The sequence below is a fragment of the Salmo salar genome, chromosome ssa04 (assembly GCF_905237065.1).
Source record: "Salmo salar chromosome ssa04, Ssal_v3.1, whole genome shotgun sequence".
Taxonomy (NCBI): domain Eukaryota; kingdom Metazoa; phylum Chordata; class Actinopteri; order Salmoniformes; family Salmonidae; genus Salmo; species Salmo salar.
This window is the reverse complement of record NC_059445.1, coordinates 33,615,706-33,635,845: the sequence shown is the minus strand read 5'-3', so window position 1 is coordinate 33,635,845 and position 20,140 is coordinate 33,615,706. Positions and strand designations below refer to the sequence as shown.

The 20,140-nt window shown below is 43.3% G+C and overlaps 1 protein-coding gene across 3 annotated transcripts in view; it reads right to left on the bottom strand.

Annotated features, from left to right (window-relative positions):
- Positions 1–20,140, bottom strand: part of spns2 (SPNS lysolipid transporter 2, sphingosine-1-phosphate) — a 135,700-nt gene that overhangs the window by 30,337 nt on the left and 85,223 nt on the right. For all 3 annotated transcript variants that reach the window (XM_014195820.2, XM_014195819.2, XM_045716834.1), the window contains exons 4-8: positions 18,909–19,060; positions 10,682–10,748; positions 1,074–1,216; positions 691–843; positions 361–550 (exon numbers count right to left, since the gene is read on the bottom strand). In XM_014195820.2, the coding sequence (XP_014051295.1) occupies positions 361–550; positions 691–843; positions 1,074–1,216; positions 10,682–10,748; positions 18,909–19,060 (705 nt within the window). The remainder of the gene's footprint in view (positions 1–360; positions 551–690; positions 844–1,073; positions 1,217–10,681; positions 10,749–18,908; positions 19,061–20,140) is intronic.

Sequence of the window (20,140 nt, the reverse complement as noted above, 5' to 3'; positions counted from 1 at the left end):
GAATATTTAGGCAAGTTAGCTGGTTGATCCTGCTTTGTAGTATAACCCTCAGGTCTCCTCTGTCCATATAACCGTATTCATTATCATCTAAAAAGGTGAAACTGATCAAATAGAATGTATTAATAAAGGTATTTTTACATCAGTAGATGTCACAAAGTGCTTATACAGAAAACCAGCCTAAAACCCCAAACAGTAAGCAATGCAGATGCAGAAGCACAGTGGGTAGGAAAAACTCCCTAGACCAGAACTCCTACTCTGAAACGCTTTATGAATACAGTATGATACATGTTTGAAGCGAAGACAGTAAATGGTATAATACATGTTAGTGAGTAAAGACACATTTGTAACTAGACCACTCACATAAGCTCCTATGATGCTCTTCTTGGCCACAACGAAGATGAGACAGACAAAGATGGCTGAGCCCAGCATGCTGACGGCGCACACCAGGGGGTCCGCCCGCTCAGTCTTCTGACGACACAGGCGGGTGGTGGCCGCCCCGATCACCACCCCCAACAGCCCCGTAACACACGTGATTGCACCAAAGATCAGACTGCACAGAGACCAGGGGGAGAAGTGAGAGAGAAGCAAATACATTTCAGATCACTATAATGAATTGTTATTGGGCAGCAAGAGGTTATAAATGAATCAGATCAGGTTAATAAAACGGAGAACTCAAGAGTACACTCTGACCTGTCCTTGCTGCTGCAGATGTCTTTAGTGCAGGCCTCTGCTGTCTTCTGTACCACCTGAGCCCTGAACAGGTAGAGAGGGATCCACATGCCAAATGCCCCCGTGGCAAATGACACCGCAGCAGACGCCAGGGAGGAGAACACATAGCTACGGCTAGAAGGGAGGAACACACACAACACCATTTTAGATAGTTATTTATTTACCTGCAGTATGCAATCTCAGATGCTGAAGGACAAAAGGACAGGAAAGCCTTAACACATTTTTTTTTAAATCTGATCTAGCAGCATACAATATCTCTCTCTCTCTCTCTCTCTCTCTTTCTCTCTAAACCATATAGATAAGTAAAGGTACAGCAGATGAATGGAAGTTAACTGAGGTTTTACTTCTTGGCCAGGGCCTTCATGTCACAGAGCCAGGAGGTGCGATGTTTGATGCGCCCTCCTAGCTGGTCAGCATGGCCTCTCTTTGGCTCAGGCACGAAGAACAGGATCAGGGTCCCTGCTGTCATCCCCAGCACTGGAGATACCTATAGACACAACACAGTGGTTTATGAGGACAGGTATCCATACTGAAACCTACAGACACAACACAGTGGCTTATGAGGACAGGCATCCCATACTGAAACCTACAGAGACAACACAGTGGTTTATGAGGACAGGCATCCCATACTGAAACCTACAGAGACAACACAGTGGCTTATGAGGACAGGCATCCCATACTGAAACCTACAGACACAACACAGTGGCTTATGAGGACAGGCATCCAATACTGAAACCTACAGAGACAACACAGTGGTTTATGAGGACAGGCATCCCATACTGAAACCTACAGAGACAACACAGTGGTTTATGAGGACAGGCATCCCATACTGAAACCTACAGAGACAACACAGTGGTTTATGAGGACACACCACAGTGGCTTATGAGGAAGTTTCTGTGCCTGTAAGAATACCAGATACATATAAAGGCACAGATACAGGATAGCTCTGTAAGGAAATCAGGGAGGGATGTCTGGTACCTACTTTACAATGTTAAAATAACAAGTGCTTTTATAAGTGCATGTTGAGTGACTGCAGAGCGGTCCCATTGTGTCTTGCGATATGCTTGGTGTCCTGTACAAGCCCTCCAGGTCTGATAGTGTTCTGTGTGTGTTTAGGGGAGGCAGTCTTTTTCCTCTCTGAGAGCTCAGTTCTTTGTGTAATATGTGCCGTTGCAGCTACTAGTCTCTCTGGCAAGCCTCTATTATCTCCATCATCTTTTATAAGTCCCACTGCAGTGAGCAAACACACACAGACAGAGAGAGAGAGCGAGAGAGAGAGAGAGAGAGAGACAAAGAGAGAGAGTGTGTTTGTGGGAGTTGTTTGTCATTAGGCTGGGTTGCCCAGATGAAAGAGGTGAGAATACACGCAGTACTCATGGAAGAAAAACCAATTCTGTCTGACAGATTAAATCCACCGCAATATTTTTTACGGCTTGTTGCAGAGGCACATCCGTATTCGGAACCAGCCGGCTGATGCAGTATGTGTGTGTGTTTGTGCATGTCTGTGTGTGTGTGTGTTCGCGCGCGCCTGCCTGTGTGCATGCCTGAGCACGAGTGCATGAGCATGTTTTCATAGGACTTTTTCATATTCTCCAAATATATAATATCTGCAGCAGTCTTACCGCATAATTCAGTATAGAGGACTGTATCACTGCCTACTGAGGTGTTAGCAGTAATAAAGACTGTTTCCTCTGCTCTGTCACATGAGAGTATTCCATCTAATGCTATGATACATCCTCAGTGCCACAGCCAGTCCTGTAGTGCCTCAGTGGATTGCATGAAGCAGTAAAGTACAAAACCAGACAGACAGAATCTCAAATAACAGGTTGTTTTTCACAAGTCCACTTGCACATTCTTGTCTTATCATATGATAATTCATTGAGATGAAAGCGGAGCCTTGTAAGTCACTATGGCCTCCGACCCTGACGCTATGCCAGTGGAATACCTCGCTGTAATCAAGAGGTCAAGGGTTAGGTTGCAGGTCCTAGTAGGTCTTTCCTGCCGAGTGTGGGAGGGTTAGAGGGTTAGCTGTCTACCAACTATCTTCCTCCCTCCTTTCATCCATTTTTCCTGCCAAGAGTGTGAGGGTTGGGAGGGTTAGGCCCAGTGTATGAGGGTTAGGGTGAACTGTCCTCACCACGACTCCTAAATCCTCTCTATCCATCCATCTTGAGGGTTAGAGGGTAACTATTCAGAAATTCTATCTCACTATAGTACTGTACTTACCTTAACTATACACCCCTTTCCTGCTCAGTATGTGAAGGTAAGGGGGTTAACTATTGAGCAACGCCGCTATCTATCTCTCCCTCCCTGCTAGTTCTCTACCTTCTCTATATCCCCCTCCATCCACCCCTCCAGGAAGGCGGCCAGTCCTGAGCAGCTCCGGGGAGTGGAAAACAAGCGGAAAGCGGTGCAAAGTGTTTTTTCCTCAAAGCAGGATATGGCTTCTGGTAAGAAAGGCTTTTCATGTGTTTATTGTTTTTCTCTGTCCGAGTAATGGCGGACTGGAGGTGATTAATCATTCGTTCCTCTCTCTCTCTCTCTCTCTGCTGGGGGATTGTGGGATTGTTTTATTGGAGGGTCAGCGTGACAACTTCGACTGGAACAATCCTCCTGTCCCTCCATCCCCACAACACTTTGTTTTCCAGACATGTTCCTACTCCCTCAAAGCAACGGGACAAATGGATTTCCCGTTTACCCAAGGCAATAGAGCTGTCATGTCAAACAATGTTTTATATGTTGGTGTTCTGGAAGGGATGGTAAATTCCGTCCTTAAAGTTTCCATATAACATTCAGTCCTTGATGATTGTTTTCAATGTCAGGCGACCTATAAATGTTAATGTGAGGAGGAGCTGTCACGTAAGGACTTTAACTGGTCAGACTCACGGCAGAGGCCTCCTCCATGACTACTGATATGGGCTGTTGTAGGATCTGTTTACTGTGCTATCTGACTGTTAAAATGTTATGGTAAGAGTCCTAAAGTGTTTCAATTGAAATATGCAATAACATTATGGGAATAGGAGTTCTAGGGTTCTAACAAACCTAACACAATAGTAAACCTTAGCGCTGGTGGTAGAATTATAGGTTTGGGGGTGTGTCAGAAATATTGTAGCTATTTTCAGAAAGAGAATTATGGGCGCAGTAGCTGGCGGTGGCACGAAAGGGCTGGGTGTTGATGAATAAACAAGTTGTGGGTGTGTCGAGGCTTGGCCCCTCACTGGCCAATCAGAATGTGCTCCATGGCTAAATATGTGGTTGCTTCAAGTTGTGTATTTACAGTCTTTTATGTACTGCATTGTCATCAACTCCTATTCGAATGTTAGTCTATTATAGCATTTTTACATTGACATTTTAGTTATTTAGCAGATGCTCTTATCCATAGCGAGATACAGTTAGTGAATGAATCTTAAAATAGCTAGGTGAGACAACCACATATCACAGTAAGTCTATTCTCCCTCAATCAAGAAGTTATCAGCAAAGTCAGTGCTAGTAGGAAAAGTCAAGAAAGTAGATGGTCCTAGCTAGCAAAAGACAGTACAAGACAAACTTGTTTTATAGTTATCACTCCTGGAGAGAGCAGGGGTCCTCTAGCTACAGATTATAGTCTAGTTCGCTAAATAGCCTGCCCCATATCAGCTAAATATTATTTGTTTTCAGTCCACATTGTTCTAATTGCATTGCTTCAATATGGAAATACATTGTTACAGTGCAGTCAGAAATTATTCAGATCCCTTGACTTTTTCCACATTTTGTTACGTAACAGCCTTATTCTAAAATGGATTGAATTGATTTTTTTCTCATCAATGTACAAACAATACCCCATAGTGACAAAGTGAAAACAGGTTTTAGAAATGTTTGCAAATGTATGAAATATAAAAAAAATGTATTCATACCTTTTGCTATGAGACTAGAAATTGAGCTCAGGTGGATCCTGTTTCCATTGAGATGTTTCTACAACTTGATCGGAGTCCACCTGTGGTAAATTCAATTGATTGGACAAACAGGCACACACCTGTCTATATAAGGTCCATGTCAGTACATGTCAGAGCAAAAACCAAGACATGAGGTCAAAGGAATTGTCCGTAGAGCTCTGAGACAGGATTGTGTCGAGGCACAGATCTGGGGAAGGGTACTAAAAAATGTCTGCAGAATTGACGGTCCCCAAGAACACAGTGGCCTTTATCATTCTTAAATGGAAGAAGTTTGGAACCACCGAGACTCCTCCTAGATCTAGCTGCCCGGCCAAACTGAGCAATCGGGGGAGAAGGGCCTTGGTCAGGGAGGTGACCAAGAACCCGATGGTCACTCTGACAGAGCTCCAGAGTTCCTCTGTGGAGATGGGAGAACCTTCCAGAAGGACAACCATCTCTGCATCACTCCACCAATCAGGTCTTTATGGTAGAGTGGCGGGACAGAAGCCACTCCTCAGTAAAAGGCACATGACAGCCCGCTTGGAGTTTGCCAAAAGGCCCCTAAAGGACTCTCAGACCATGAGAAACAAGATTCACTGGTCTGATGAAACCAAGATTGAACTATCTGGCCTGAATGCCAAGTGTCATGTCTGGAGGAAACCTGGCACCATCCCTATGGTGAAGCATGGTGGTGGCAGCATCATGCTGTGGGGATGTTTTTCAGCGGCAGGGGCTGGGAGACTAGTCAGGATCGAGGGAAAGATAAACGGAGCAAAGTACAGAGATGAATGATGAAAATCTGCTCCAGAGCTCTCAGTACCTCAGACTGGGGCAAAGGTTCACCTTCCAACAGGACAACAACCCTAAGCACACAGCCAAGACAACACAGGAGTGGCTTTGCGACAAGTCTCTGAATGTCCTTGAGTGACCCAGCCAGAGCCTGGACTTGAACCCGATAGAACATCTCTGGAGAGACCTGAAAATAGCTGTGCAACAACGCTCCCCATCCAACCTGATAGACCTTGATAGGATCTGCAGAGAAGAATGGGAGAAACTCCCCAAATACAGGTGTGCCAAGCTTGTAGCGTCATACTCAAGAAGACTTGAGGCTGTAATCACTGCGAAAGGTGCTTCAACAAAGTACTGAATAAAGGGTCTGAATGCTTATATAAATGTGATATTTCAGTTTTTTTTAATTTTAATAACTTTACAAACATTTCTAAAAACCTGTTTTTGCTTTGTCATATGGGGTATCATATGGGGTATTGTGTGTAGATTGATCAGGAATAAAACGAATTTAAGCAATTTTAGAATAAGGCTGTAACGTAACAAAATGTGGAAAAAGTCAAGAGGTCTGAATACTTACTGTAGGCTGTAGCATTCACACTGGTATACGGGCTAGACCTACTGTAAATTGCAGTCTGGACATGGACACACCAAACGTAGCAAGATTAAATTCACTAGGCTATTGATGAGGCCTAAAAAGATAGTGTATAATTTGAATTAAATTCTAATAAACACTAAACAACAACTTGTTTTAAATAGGATAAATATATGTCTAAATATAGTTACAGGCACTATAATTGCTCCTCGTGGGAATATAATACAGACAAGGCAACTTAGACTATGTAAGGTTTTACACACATTCAAACTGTTCACAGTAGCTGGGTAAAGAGCCAATGTAAAGAGAAAGGGGGAATGTCCACTCACCGTTATACTGCTCGCAAATGTAATGTTTTATAAACATTATGGAACCACCTTAAAGATCATATTTGCACTTCTCCAGAAAAAGCTGATGAAATTGCATTGCATTCAAGCCATCTATGTTATTACCATAAACCCATGGATGGTGAATCTCTTTGATAAGTTTGGTTTTGAATGAGATTAAACAAAAAAACAATCATTCTGTTTTTTAAACAAACAAGAACATTTCTAAATAGGATCGGGTCACAAGCACGGTATCATAAATTGCATTTCTCGTTTCATAAGCATAAGGCAATGTGTGCACACGTAGGCCTAAGGGCTCTTCAGCATGAGGCATGGTTGTTTGTTCTATCCATTGAAGATAGTTTATTAGTATACACTAACCCTACAATAGGCCTAGCTATAACAAACATGTAGCCAATTTAGTTCTTTTTTTATTGGCTTCAACATGGAAATATTAATCTACACACATTGCATTCGCATTTCGAAAATGAACTGCATGTTCGAGTCATTGCACAAACATTGCACAAACGTTATAATAACATTATCCTACCATCACCTTGATATGGCCTGTTAGTGACTTTATCACGTGAAAGGTAAACAAACGAACAGGCAAATAGCATAGGCTACAAGTGGATTCAGCACCAAGGACAGCAATCCGGAATTCCCGTGATTTGACAGTTAGGTCCAACAGATGAAAGTTGAAGATGCTATATATATATTTATATACACTGCTCCAAAAAATAAAGGGAACACTAAAATAACACATCCTAGATCTGAATGAATGAAATAATCTTATTAAATACTTTTTTCTTTACATAGTTGAATGTGCTGACAACAAAATCACACAAAAATAATCAATGGAAATCCAATTTATCAACCCATGGAGGTCTGGATTTGGAGTCACACTCAAAATTAAAGTGGAAAACCACACTACAGGCTGATCCAACTTTGATGTAATGTCCTTAAAACAAGTCAAAATGAGGCTCAGTAGTGTTTGTGGCCTCCACGTGCCTGTATGACCTCCCTACAACGCCTGGGCATGCTCCTGATGAGGTGGCGGATGGTCTCCTGAGGGATCTCCTCCCAGAGCTGGACTAAAGCATCCACCAACTCCTGGACAGTCTGTGGTGCAACGTGGCGTTGGTGGATGGAGCGAGACATGATGTCCCAGATGTGCTCAATTGGATTCAGGTCTGGGGAACGGGCGGGCCAGTCCATAGCATCAATTCCTTCCTCTTGCAGGAACTGCTGACACACTCCAGCCACATGAGGTCTAGCATTGTCTTGCATTAGGAGGAACCCAGGGCCAACCGCACCAGCATATGGTCTCACAAGGGGTCTGAGGATCTCATCTCGGTACCTAATGGCAGTCAGGCTACCTCTGGCGAGTACATGGAGGGCTGTGCGGCCCCCCAAAGAAATGCCACCCCACACCATGACTGACCCACCGCCAAACCGGTCATGCTGGAGGATGTTGCAGGCAGCAGAACGTTCTCCACGGCGTCTCCAGACTGTCACATGTGCTCAGTGTGAACCTGCTTTCATCTGTGAAGAGCACAGGGCGCCAGTGGCGAATTTGCCAATCTTGGTGTTCTCTGGCAAATGTCAAACGTCCTGCACGGTGTTGGGCTGTAAGCACAACTCCCAGCTGTGGATGTCGGGCCCTCATACCACCCTCATGGAGTCTGTTTCTGACCGTTTGAGCAGACACATGCACATTTGTGGCCTGCTGGAGGTCATTTTGCAGGGCTCTGGCAGTGCTCTTCCTGCTCCTCCTTGCACAAAGGCGGAGGTAGCGGTCCTGCTGCTGGGTTGTTGCCCTCCTACGGCCTCCTCCACGTCTCCTGATGTACTGGCCTGTCTCCTGGTAGCGCCTTCATGCTCTGGACACTACGCTGACAGACACAGCAAACCTTCTTGCCACAGCTCGCATTGATGTGCCATCCTGGATGAGCTGCACTACCTGAGCCACTTGTGTGGGTTGTAGACTCCGTCTCATGCTACCACTAGAGTGAAAGCACCGCCAGCATTCAAAAGTGACCATAACATCAGCCAGGAAGCATAGGAACTGAGAAGTGGTCTGTGGTTACCACCTGCAGAACCACTCCTTTATTGGGGGTGTCTTGCTAATTGCCTATAATTTCCACCTGTTGTCTATTCCATTTGCACAACAGCATGTGAAATTTATTGACAATCAGTGTTGCTTCCTAAGTCGACAGTTTGATTTCACAGAAGTGTGATTGACTTGGAGTTACAATGTGTTGTTTAAGTGTTCCCTTTATTTTTTTGAGCAGTATATATATATACAAATGGGAATGTCTGTTGACTGCTTTGCTGCTCGTGATATTTATATTTTAGATTTTCCTGTGTTTTATATACTTTTCCACACTATAAGGTTAGAATAATAATGTGAAATTGTGAACGATGATAATGCCCTTTTAGTGTAAGAGCTGTTTGAAAAGACCGCCTGAAATTTCAGCCTGTTTTGGTGGGATGGAGTTTTGGCCTTCCATGTTGACATCACCATGCGGTAAATTACTTAATAGGACCAATAAGAAAGAGAGTTCCAAACCTCTCTGCCAATAACAGCAATTTTTGCGTTTTCCCATCCTCACTCAGACCACTCCCAGACAGTCCTACTAAAATTCTTGCTTGAGACATTGCTCTTTGCTAAGAAGCTATTTTTGTTTATTTTTGACCATCATAATTGAAAACAATCACAGTAAGGTACTGTGATTGTTTCCCAGAAATGATTTGATATTGAGATAAAAACGGCTACATTGGACTTTTAATAAAACATTGGTTATAGGCTACTGATTAGGCTACTGCGCCTCAGCTGGCAAAAAGTTCCATAGGGTATTCCGTGGGCCAAATACTTGAAACAAGTGTCTCTTTGTGACAGGCCAAACCTCCCCCAATGCACCTCCTCCCTACAAAGAAACCACTAAGAAAGAGACTGTGGCCAGGTTAGAGAGACCCTGTTATGTAATTAGAGTGGGATTTCATATGTCACTGGTAGGAAGGACCCCAGGGACCCAGAGGGTAATGGAACATTAACGTGTTTTCAGCCACTGAGATCAGGGTCAGGAGCTTCTATAAGCTTTGGGGTTTTGTCCCAAATGGCACCCTTTTCCCCATTAAGTGCAATACTTTTGACCAAAACCATATGGAACCTGGTCAAAAGTAGTGCAATAAATAGGGACGAGGTTGCCATTTGGGACACACACAACCTTGAACTACCATAAAAATCAACCCTCTCATTTTCTAGTGTCAGCGTTGGTTGTCATCTTTCACTTATCCATTCAAGGTTTCATTAAGTCAAGTGATGCCTTATCAGGAGTAACCAAGGTGGCCAAGGCAGATAAACAGAGGCATGATGTGTTTGTGTGAGTGAGTGGGTGTGTATACAGTATGTGCACGAGTGTATGTGCATTTCCTTAAGCCCCCCTTCTCTGTCACTGATGTCACTAGTAAACCCCCTCACCCCTGCCCCATACCATAGGCTCCCTTCAGAAATGTGTGCGTCAGGAGAGGACATGACGATGATGATGATGATGATGACAATAAGGAGGATGATGAGGGATAATGTCATGATGATGATGCTCTTACCCTGCCCCATACTGCAAAACCCCATCTAGTGTGTGGCGGGGGAGAACATGTAACATGCTTACCAGACCGCTCGTGCGCTTGCGTCCACGTGCGCCATCACGCACATGTTGATTTTGTCAACCCACACCAGACGTGATCAGGACACGCAGGTTGAAATATCAAAACGAACTCTGAACCAACTATATTAATTTGGGGACAAGTCGAAAAGCACTAAACATGTATGGCAATTCAGCTAGCTAGCTTGCTTTTGCAAGCTAATTTGTCCTGGGATATAAACATTGGGTTGTTATTTTACCTGAAATGCACAAGGTCCTCTACTCCGACAATCAATCCATAGATAAAAGGGTAAACTGAGTTTGTTTCTAGTAATCTCTCCTCCTTCAGGCTTCTTCTTCTTCTTCGGACTTTATATGGTGGTTGGCAACCAACTTTAAGGTGCATTACCACTACCAACTGGTCTGGAGTGTGGACCTCAGTTCATCTTTCAATCACCCACGTGGGTATATGCTCCTAAAAACCAATGAGGAGATGGGAGAGGCGGGACTTGCAGCACGTCAAGCATCACAAATAGAACCAAGTTCTATTTTAGCGCCTAGATAAGCAGACACTCGTTGACGCACGCACGCGAGCAGTGCAATGATTGAATAACATGTATGTGTACATTTATTTTGCAATGCGAGCGGTGTGGTCAGCATGCAAGGATGAGGTGATGATGGTGGTCTTACCCTCAATGCCCAGTGCCAGTCTCCTGCAGCCTCCTTTGCACTGGAGCCCAGGATGTAGCCTAGCCCGCTGGAGGAAACAAAGAGAAGGAGACAATAGGTTAGACATTTCTGCCTGGATAAAGAATAAGAACAATACAATAAAACCAACCAATCTACACTATAGCATTCAATTGACCTTTTCTTTCTTAGATTTTTGATCACAGTCTCTAACAAAACGGCTGAGTAGAGTCATAGGAATTCACGATTTACTCCAGAATGACCCACTAAGGTAGACAGATAGATCGCCCTTGCACTTGATAGCAGACACTGTCACGACTTCCACCGAAGTCGGTCCCTCTCCTTGTTCGGGCGGTGTCCGGCGGTCGATGTCACCGACCTTCTAGCCAACACTGATACATTTTTCATTTTCTATTGGTTTTGTCTCGTCTTCCTTCACACCTGGTTCCAATCCCATCAATTACATGTTGTGTATTTAACCCTCTGTTTCCCCTCATGTCCATGTCGGAGATTGTTTATTGTAAGTGTTTGTGTACGTCTGTACTGGTGTGCGTCGGGTTATGTTTACCCATTGATTTTTTAAATGATGTTTTCCGGTGGTTTTTTTTGTAATAAACTGCGCCGTTGGAAACACAGTTATTTCTCTCCTGAGTATGACTTCTCTGCCGCCAGTTAAACCCCCCTTACAGACACACAGAGAGAGAGAGAGAGAGAGAGAGAGAATTCAAATAGGAATGAGTTTCAGAAGGAGCACAGCACACACACACACATTCAAAGATACTTGATTAATCCCAATGATGAAATGTCATACCACGTACTCGTCCTGATACACTTTTTCCCTACTTTTCCTGGCATTGTTATCTGTTTTGGCTGCTGTCTGTTGACTTGCCGGAGGTAAATTATTAACAAGCCCCCATGTTGGGATGATGACCTCAGCCCCATGACGTGGTGAGAGGCTGTCTGAGTGGGGAAGTGTCTGACTTCCTGTCTGACTATGTCTCTCTGTCTGACTATGTCTCTCTGTCTGACTATGTCTCTCTGCACTGTAAAAAATATATATGTACAGTACCAGTCAAAAGTTTGGAGACACCTACTCATTCAAGTGTGTTTCTTTATTTTTACTATTTTCTACATTGTAGAATAATAGTGAATACATTGAAACTATGAAATATTACATATGGAATCATGTAGTAACCAAAAAAGTGTTAAACAAATCCAAAAATATTTAATATTTGAGATTCTTCAAAGTAGCCACCCTTTGCCTTGATGACAGCTTCGCAAACTCTTGGCATTCTCTCAACCAGCTTCATGAGGTAGTCACCTGAAATGCATTTCAATTAACAAGTGTGCCTTGTTAAGAGTTCATTTGTTGAATTTCTTTCCTTCTTAATGCATTTGAGCCAATCAGTTGTGTTGTGACAAGGTAGGGGTGGTATACAGAAGATAGCCCTATTTGGTAAAAGACCAAGTCCATATTATGGCAAGAACAGCTCAAATAAGCAAAGAGAAATGACAGTCCATCATTACTTTAAGACATGAAGGTCAGTCAATGCTGAACATTTCAAGAACTTTGAACGTTTCTTCAAGTGCAGTCGCAAAAATCATCAAGCACTATAAAGAATCTGGCTCTCATGAGGACCGCCACCGGAAAGGAAGACCCAGAGTTACCTCTGCTGCAGAGGATAAGTTAATTAGAGTTACCAGCCTCAGAAATTGCAGCCAGAATAAATACTTCACAGAGTTCAAGTAACACACACATCTCAACATCAACTGTTCAGAGGCGACTACGTGAATCAGGCCTTCATGGTCGAATTGCTGCAAAGAAACCACTACAAAAGGACACCAATAAGAAGAAGAGACTTGCTTTGGCCAAGAAACACGAGCAATGGACATTAGTGGAAATCTGTCTTTTGGTCTGACGAGTCCAAATTTTAGATTTTTGGATCCAACTGCCGTGTCTTTGTGCGACGCTGAGTAGGTGAACAGATGAACTCCACATGTGTGGTTCCCACCGTGAAGCATGGGGGAGGTGTGATGGTTTGGGGGTGCTTTGCTAGTGAAACTGCCAGTGATTCATTTAGAATTCTAGGCACACTTAACCAGCATGGCTACCACAGCATTCTGCAGCGATACACCATCCCATCAGGTGTGCGCTTAGCGGGTCTATCATTTGTTTTTCAACAGGACAATGACCCAACACACCTCCAGGCTGTGCAATGGCTATTGGACCAAGAAGGAGAGTGATGGAGTGCTGCATCAGATGACCTGGGTGTTTAAAGCTGTCAAGGCAAAGGGTGGCTACTTTGAAGAATCTAAAATATATTTTGATTTGTTTAACACTTTTTTGGTTACTACATGATGTGTTATTTCCTAGTTTTGATGTCTTCACTATTATTCTACAATGGAGAAAATAGTAAACAAACAAAAACCCTTGAATGAGTAGGTGTGTCCAAACTTTTGACTGGTACTGCACGTTGATTCAATATAGGGCAACCAGCTGCAATAGGATTGTGAGTTTGCACAACACAATTTTAACACAACATTTTTGTTGAGCAAACTCACAACTCTATTGCAGCTTTTTGCCTTACAATTGTACATTGAATCAACCATTTTGTTCCCATAGTGTGTATGACTGTCTCTCTGTCTGACTGTCTGTCTGATTCTCTTTTTCTGTCTGACTCTGTCTCTCTCTCTGAGACGTCAGCAGTGGGGAAGCAGTCTCGAAAATATAGACATAGGCAACTGCAGTGACTACGTCTGGGATTAATGACGGACACTCTTTCTAACTTCGAAAAAGGAGAAAAAACAACATCACGGGGAGGGTCCTCTCCAGACAGACAACTCCCCCAACAAATTACAAGTTTGGGTAGGAGGGGCTTAAAATGTCCAGGGGATGTTTAAGCTAGCTCAACAAGCTGATAAGGCAGTGATGTAGGAAAGCTGGGTATCCCAACTCCGCCTTTTCCTCTACGCCAAACTGACGTTGTTTACATACAGACGTGTAAGCCAGAACATTGGTACATTGCGGGAGGCAACCCATCTGTGTAGAGAGTTGTACTCTGCTGGTATGTCTGAACTGTCTATGGTCCCTCTAGGACACCTCTGTCAGGATGGCTGTCCTCACTTCTGAGTCATCAGGATGTCTGCATTTGTCTTCCACGTGAGACACACTCACATACTGGGTGGAAAGGAAACATTCTTCTTGTGGTATGAATACATTCAGAACTGATGAATCAGAATCAGACTGTTGGATACTGTCACTAAGTGACCTAAAGCTCTGTTGTCTTTTGTTTCACTCTCAGCCTCTGTATATCATGTTTATTCTCTGTTAAGAAGCTTAATGAGTGTGTAGTGTTAGATTGGGTTTGGGTCCTTGATGTGGACAGGATATGATGCTGTCACTGATCAAAGCTCCAGTAGCTGCTTGTCTGTCAATCTGTCACTGTGTGTGTGTGAGTGTGTGAGTGCGTACGTGCGTGCGTGCGGTTGTGTGCTTACATTTCTGTCTGGATAACAAGCAGCCAATTTCTCATGATGCCTTGTGTCTCTGAAGTTGTCATTACTACACAACACACAGACAGATAATACTAACTACATGCTATTATTCACTCAGTCACACCTTTGTCACTCTATTTATCAATGCTATCAGAGTCCAGTCTGGTTTCTGCATCGGTCATTATTCTAGGTGTGTTTTTCAAAGAAGGGTGTGCTTCTTTAACATACAGTACATGTCAATACAATGACAGTTAAGTAAAGTTGTCTGACTGAATTTATCTTTCATTAGTCAGCACTTCACCAGAAGAATGTGTGATCCCACCTGAAGAATGTATTTACTTCATTGATTTGATCGACACATGTCATCAGACAGGAGGTGTTCTGCCTGTTCTATCTGTTCCACAGTAGAATATTAACCATAACCACATGTTCTGAAGGAATTGACCCTAGATCAGATTAGATTACATCAAACCCCCTCTATTCCCGAGCTAAACCCTTCAATAGCAGATATGTGCATGCACACACGCCAAACTAATCCCTTCAGTAGCAGATAACATCACCGTATTTCAAGGACAAAGACAGAGGGCTCAATTTTCGGCTGCCGTTAAGCCAGCGCAATTGTCAAAAGCACGCTTGTTTGCAATTTCGACCTGTTAAAGCTGGCGCTCTTCTATTGTCAAACCCTTGCACCAGGATTGGTAATTTACTTCTTTTATAGGAGTTTGCTTGCGCTGAGGTGGGAGGGGTGACAAATATCTGAGGTACCAATTTCAGTATGCGCTGGTTGGGATATTTATGACCACCCGAAAGTTGGTCTTAGTGGTAACACGGTTGGTTATCGGATGGAAACGGAAGCGCAGCCAATCCAATGTCAAACAAGAGAGATATGCTTTTTGTGCCCGTAAACCTATTTAGAAATCTAGAAACATAAAAAAAAACTATCTTCGTTTCATTTGGTAAAAAAATCAGGCACAGCATCCCCTCCTCTCAATTGCTGTTTTTTCTGTCATGCCCAATGCATTTGCAAAGTAGTCAAGACTATCGATAAAGGGCTTGGCTTGTGAGACCGCTTTGAAATAAATCTTAAAAGATCAAGTTTGGCAGCAGCAAAACAGTGAGCGGACATCCTCTTGTTATCTATGTATGCTGTACATTATTTTAGCCATCTCCTGTTATTATATTGTAGGCTATATGCCTATCATGGAAAGAGAGATGAGATAATCAAGTGACACTTGTATTTACTGTAGAAATATTTCAGTTATTTTCCTGTAACAATTGCTTGTTTTCCATTTCATTTGATTTAAAAACAAGCCCTTATAGTAAGCTACCCATACCTTACTATCACGAAAGCTGGTTCTACAGCAATGCGTCTGGTGTCTTTCTTATCCTGGCCATGCATTAGCCAAGTAGCCTATCCATAAAATGTTACAAAATGGTCTACTCTTGTGGCTTTTGCAGACATGCTTTTTGCATTATTCACAATTCACATAGGCCTACCTGCAGTGCATACTCCATTTCGGCTTGTATCATTCCCATTTCCAAAGAGCGCTTCTTGTCCGGTTAACAAAGACGGTTAACATCGGCTATTCAAATTTGTCAGTCCTATAACGCCATATCAACATTAGGCCTAGGTTAAATCTTGCTTATTGAGAACGTGCCTCACACATACAATACATTTCACAGGAGTCTAATATATTTTTTTCAAGGAGAAGTGCAATGCGTAAAGGCCTTAAAGCTAACTACAACAATGTTGACTGTCAACACTCCAAACATACTGAGCAAACTCAGAATGTTTATTTTTTTTACTGTTGCTATCACTCGTTACTGTAGCCTATGCTATTTAATAAACTGTAGTATCAATCCACAATGGACTAGCACAAAAATATTGATGACAACACAAAGATTGTCAATAACCTACAGAACTTGAGACAAACGCATGCAGTATTAAGCCATGGAACACCTTGATTGGGTAGTTAGAGGCCAAGCCCTCGTCACACCTACAACTTGCTTATTCATCAAAACCCAGACCTTTCACGCCACCGCCAGATTTTGCGCTCATAATAACAGCTGTGAAAATAGCTAAAATATTTCTGTTACACCAACAAAACCTATAGCGTTTCTGTCAGCGCTTAGATTTACCATTGCATTAGGTTTGATAAAATAGAGCCCAGAGGGTATAGAGAGGGAAGATAATCAATGAGGGCCAGACAGGGCTGTTCTGATTGACAGGTTTAGATGGGGAGATTATCTGATAAAACAGCCAATAGGATCCTGATTAGCTGAAGTGGATTACCCCTTCAGATGTCCATGTTAGACCATTTTGTCTCCATTTCTCCAGCTTTGAAAAAAAGTAAATTTAGGCCTAAGGATGATGGGTTACTGATGAAATAAGGATGTCCCCTTGTTGTCAATATCTGATATCAATATCAACTATGTTTGAACAGTGGTCCACCTATTGCTGTCTTGTTGGAAGTGTGGGAAGTCTAAGTTTATACTGGTCTGGACATTTTGGTACCCCGCTCGTCCCATAAAACCAGAATTGGGCATCCGCCATCTTTCTACTGTATCAGGTTCCTTGACTTGGGCGTTTCCCCCCGACCCAACATTCCATGTCACGCACACTTTCTACTTCCTGTGTTCCCAGAGCTCCTTGGGCCAGCCGGGCCAGCCTGTCTGTCTGTAGTGTACCACAGGACCATGGGCCGGACAGGAGACCGTGTGTTGACGATTAAGACCATTAGGAGGGATAGATTGATGGATGGTCTAGAGCAGCCAACAAGGCCATACAATGGGGTTCTTATCAGCATATTAGGCTTTCAAAAGGTTATGAGAGATTCAATGGGCCTCTCTGTCTGGAGGTTGTGTAGACTCACGCAAACATAGGTGCACAGAGGGACAGGACGGGGACTAGGGGGGGAAACAGTCTACATTGTTGTGCTAAACTGATTAGTGCTCCAGAAATAACAGTGGAACAGGCTCAGTACATTTTATTTCCACTGAGTGACTGCTAGCTAGATCATTTTATCAGAGTCCACCCAGAGAGTGTTTGGAAAGTTCAACACCACCACTAAAACTCATACAGGCATGAAAAATACTAATCACCCCTCTAGCTCTGGGGAGGTAGGGTAGGACACCCAGGTTTCGTCACTAATGGCACCCTATGCTCTGGTCAAAAGAAGTACACTATATAGGGAATAGGGTGCCATTTGGGACGCATCCCTATACTCTTCATAGGCCAAGTTTATAGATTAGGTTATTATGGTTAACTTGAGGGGTTTTACTGAGGGGTGAACCCATTTCCTGTAAACCTCGAGGTCACTTCCTGGAAACGGTCACAACAACCCTGGTAAAGATAAACAATCAGGGGGAGAGTGCTATAGGATGTTTGTGGGCTCTTTACTGAGGCCCAACTCTTTCACCTCCTATTGTTTCTGTTGCCGAGCGATATCAAAAGGCTCAGCATACCAGAACTCCTCAGAGGAAACATTTATGTTCTTTCCTGTCTGTCTCTCCAACTGCATTCAATCTGCCATCGATACTATTAGTTGACTGCATGTAATGTCATATTGGAATTTCCATAATAAAGGCTGATAGTGTTGCTGGCATTTGCTGGTTTCTCTTTCAAGCACTTCAATGACAGAGCAAGTTTAGCAACTGGGAACTTTTCCTATGAAATGTTGATGCAGAACAAACCAAACATTATATAGTAGTGGTATTATGTTAGCTACATTTGTATCTATCTTAAAATGCAGGTTCATTGACACATCATATGAACTAATAGGGCGATGTAGGTAATGCTTCAGATGGACAAAAGTAAAATGATTGAAAGGACTACAGCCAGAGATAGCCTAGTAATGGCCTGGCTCTGTGTGGCTCTGTGAGACTGCAGTGTGTTTCTCATTCACATAGCGTCTCTCTGTGTGTCTGACTGTAGCTGCTTCTGTGTGAGATGGGAACAAAACAGTGTGCTGCCGCATCATTCAGCCGCATCCCTAGCAGAGGCTCTGAAGCAGTGCACTGTGGGGACTCTCCACAGTAAATAAGCCTAAACCCAGGGTGCCGCTCTGCTCTGCACCACATCCATCCATCCTTCCACCGACCGGGACCACATTCATTTTTTAGCACTCCGCTGCTTTGTTTGTTTTCTTCCTCCTCTCCGTTTTCCAACTGAATGAACTGAAAAGGCCAGAGCTTTGTGCTTAATACCCCTTACTATCTAAAAAAAAGACTCCCTCCGTCCATTCCCCTCTGAGAACGTCTCTCAGCTATTTCATAATCTCTTCTTTATTTAGATCTATCTCTTCTATTTCTTCCCTTGTTTGCCTGGGTGGGTTTTGTGTCTGTCTGGGTGGGTAGAGACAGACACAAAGAGGCAGACTGGCTAGATGGGGATGTCTGCTGACCTTCAGAGAGAAAGGATGATTTCACCGATAAACTTTCAGTCAAATTCTATTTGCCATGCCTTTCTCTCCTCTCCTCGATTCCTTTCCCCTAAATGTCTGCAAGCTGACTGTCTGTCTCAGAGAGCTCAGCTATTGATATTCAGCATGCATTGGAATTCAAAGAAGGGGGAAAAGACAATGCCCAACTGACATATTCTACATCACTATCACCATTCACCTCCATTTCCTGTGACAGGTGAGGCCATAGAGATGTTATTATTTCCATATTGTGACCATAATCTTATGTTTGGGGGGGAGGGGGGAGGGGGGGCGTGTTCTAAGGGACCACTTACCTTCCCAGGGGGATAGCCAGGTAGAAGACTGAGAGCATCATGGTTCGGCTATTATTGGTGAAGAGGTCTCCGATGATTGTAGGAGAGATGGAGGAGTAGCTGGATTCACCTATCCCCACCAGGCCTCGGGACAGGACGAACAGCCAGTAATACTGCAGAGCGAAGAGAGCAGTACGAGGTTAAGGAAAGATATACAGATCTATCTATACACAGATGTTGCTTTATAACGGAACATGGACCTGGAGATAACATGACGTTTTGGGCTTCAATGTGCCTTAACCATAATTTACTCGGGGGTACGCTAATAGTATGGCTGACCTTGTGAAACACCTTTCACTGCACCTATCCAGTGTACTGTTTCTGACAATGCAACATATCTTTCTTTTAATTTCTTATGTTGTTATGTGCTGTGTCATGTTATGCTACTCATTTTTTTTAAAGGAAAATAAAACATTTTAGTCACAGAAGAAAACCACTCAGATTCACATCACAGAAGAACACAGCTTCCTCCATGTTGTCGTCAAATAGATTTGTTCCTCTCTTCCACACTTCCCTTTTCCCCCCTGAATGCTTACTCAGCAGTGTAGCATGTTCATAAATCTGTCCGTGTTGCTGTTAAAATCACGCCTACCAAACAAAGAGAACATCAACAAGATATAGAGGGTGGTGATATGGGCTTTAGAGGCTCTGGAACAACCCTGAGTTCCTTTAAAAGGTACCGACACTGAGCCAAAATTATATTAAATTAGAAAGACACCTGTGCTATTTTTCAGGGTCACTAAAATGTGGGAGCTAACCTTTGCCCTCGGTTAGCTGTTTTATAGTAGGCAGAGACAGGAAGACAGAATGACACCCTCCCTTTCCTTCTAAACAACCTGGATTAAAACGTTGATATAAATAGCCATCTGACAAGTTGTTAAAAATGTTCCTGTAGTCACATCCTTTAGTGATGCTCCATGATAGAAATAAGAGTCATCCAACACAGACTATCTCCCCTGAGAGACATTCATATAATTCCTATGACACTCTATCCTTCTCTCTGTCTCACTCGCTCTCTCTCTCTTTATTTTTCACTCACACATTTTATCCTTGCTTTATCCTCCCTATCTACTCATAGTGGGTCCACTAAGAGGGGATGTATGGGTATAGTATGGTTATTAACACTGGTGATGGGAGAATACGCTCAGAGGGGATCCCAGATGATGAGATTAGTGTCTGATGCAGCGTGGAGA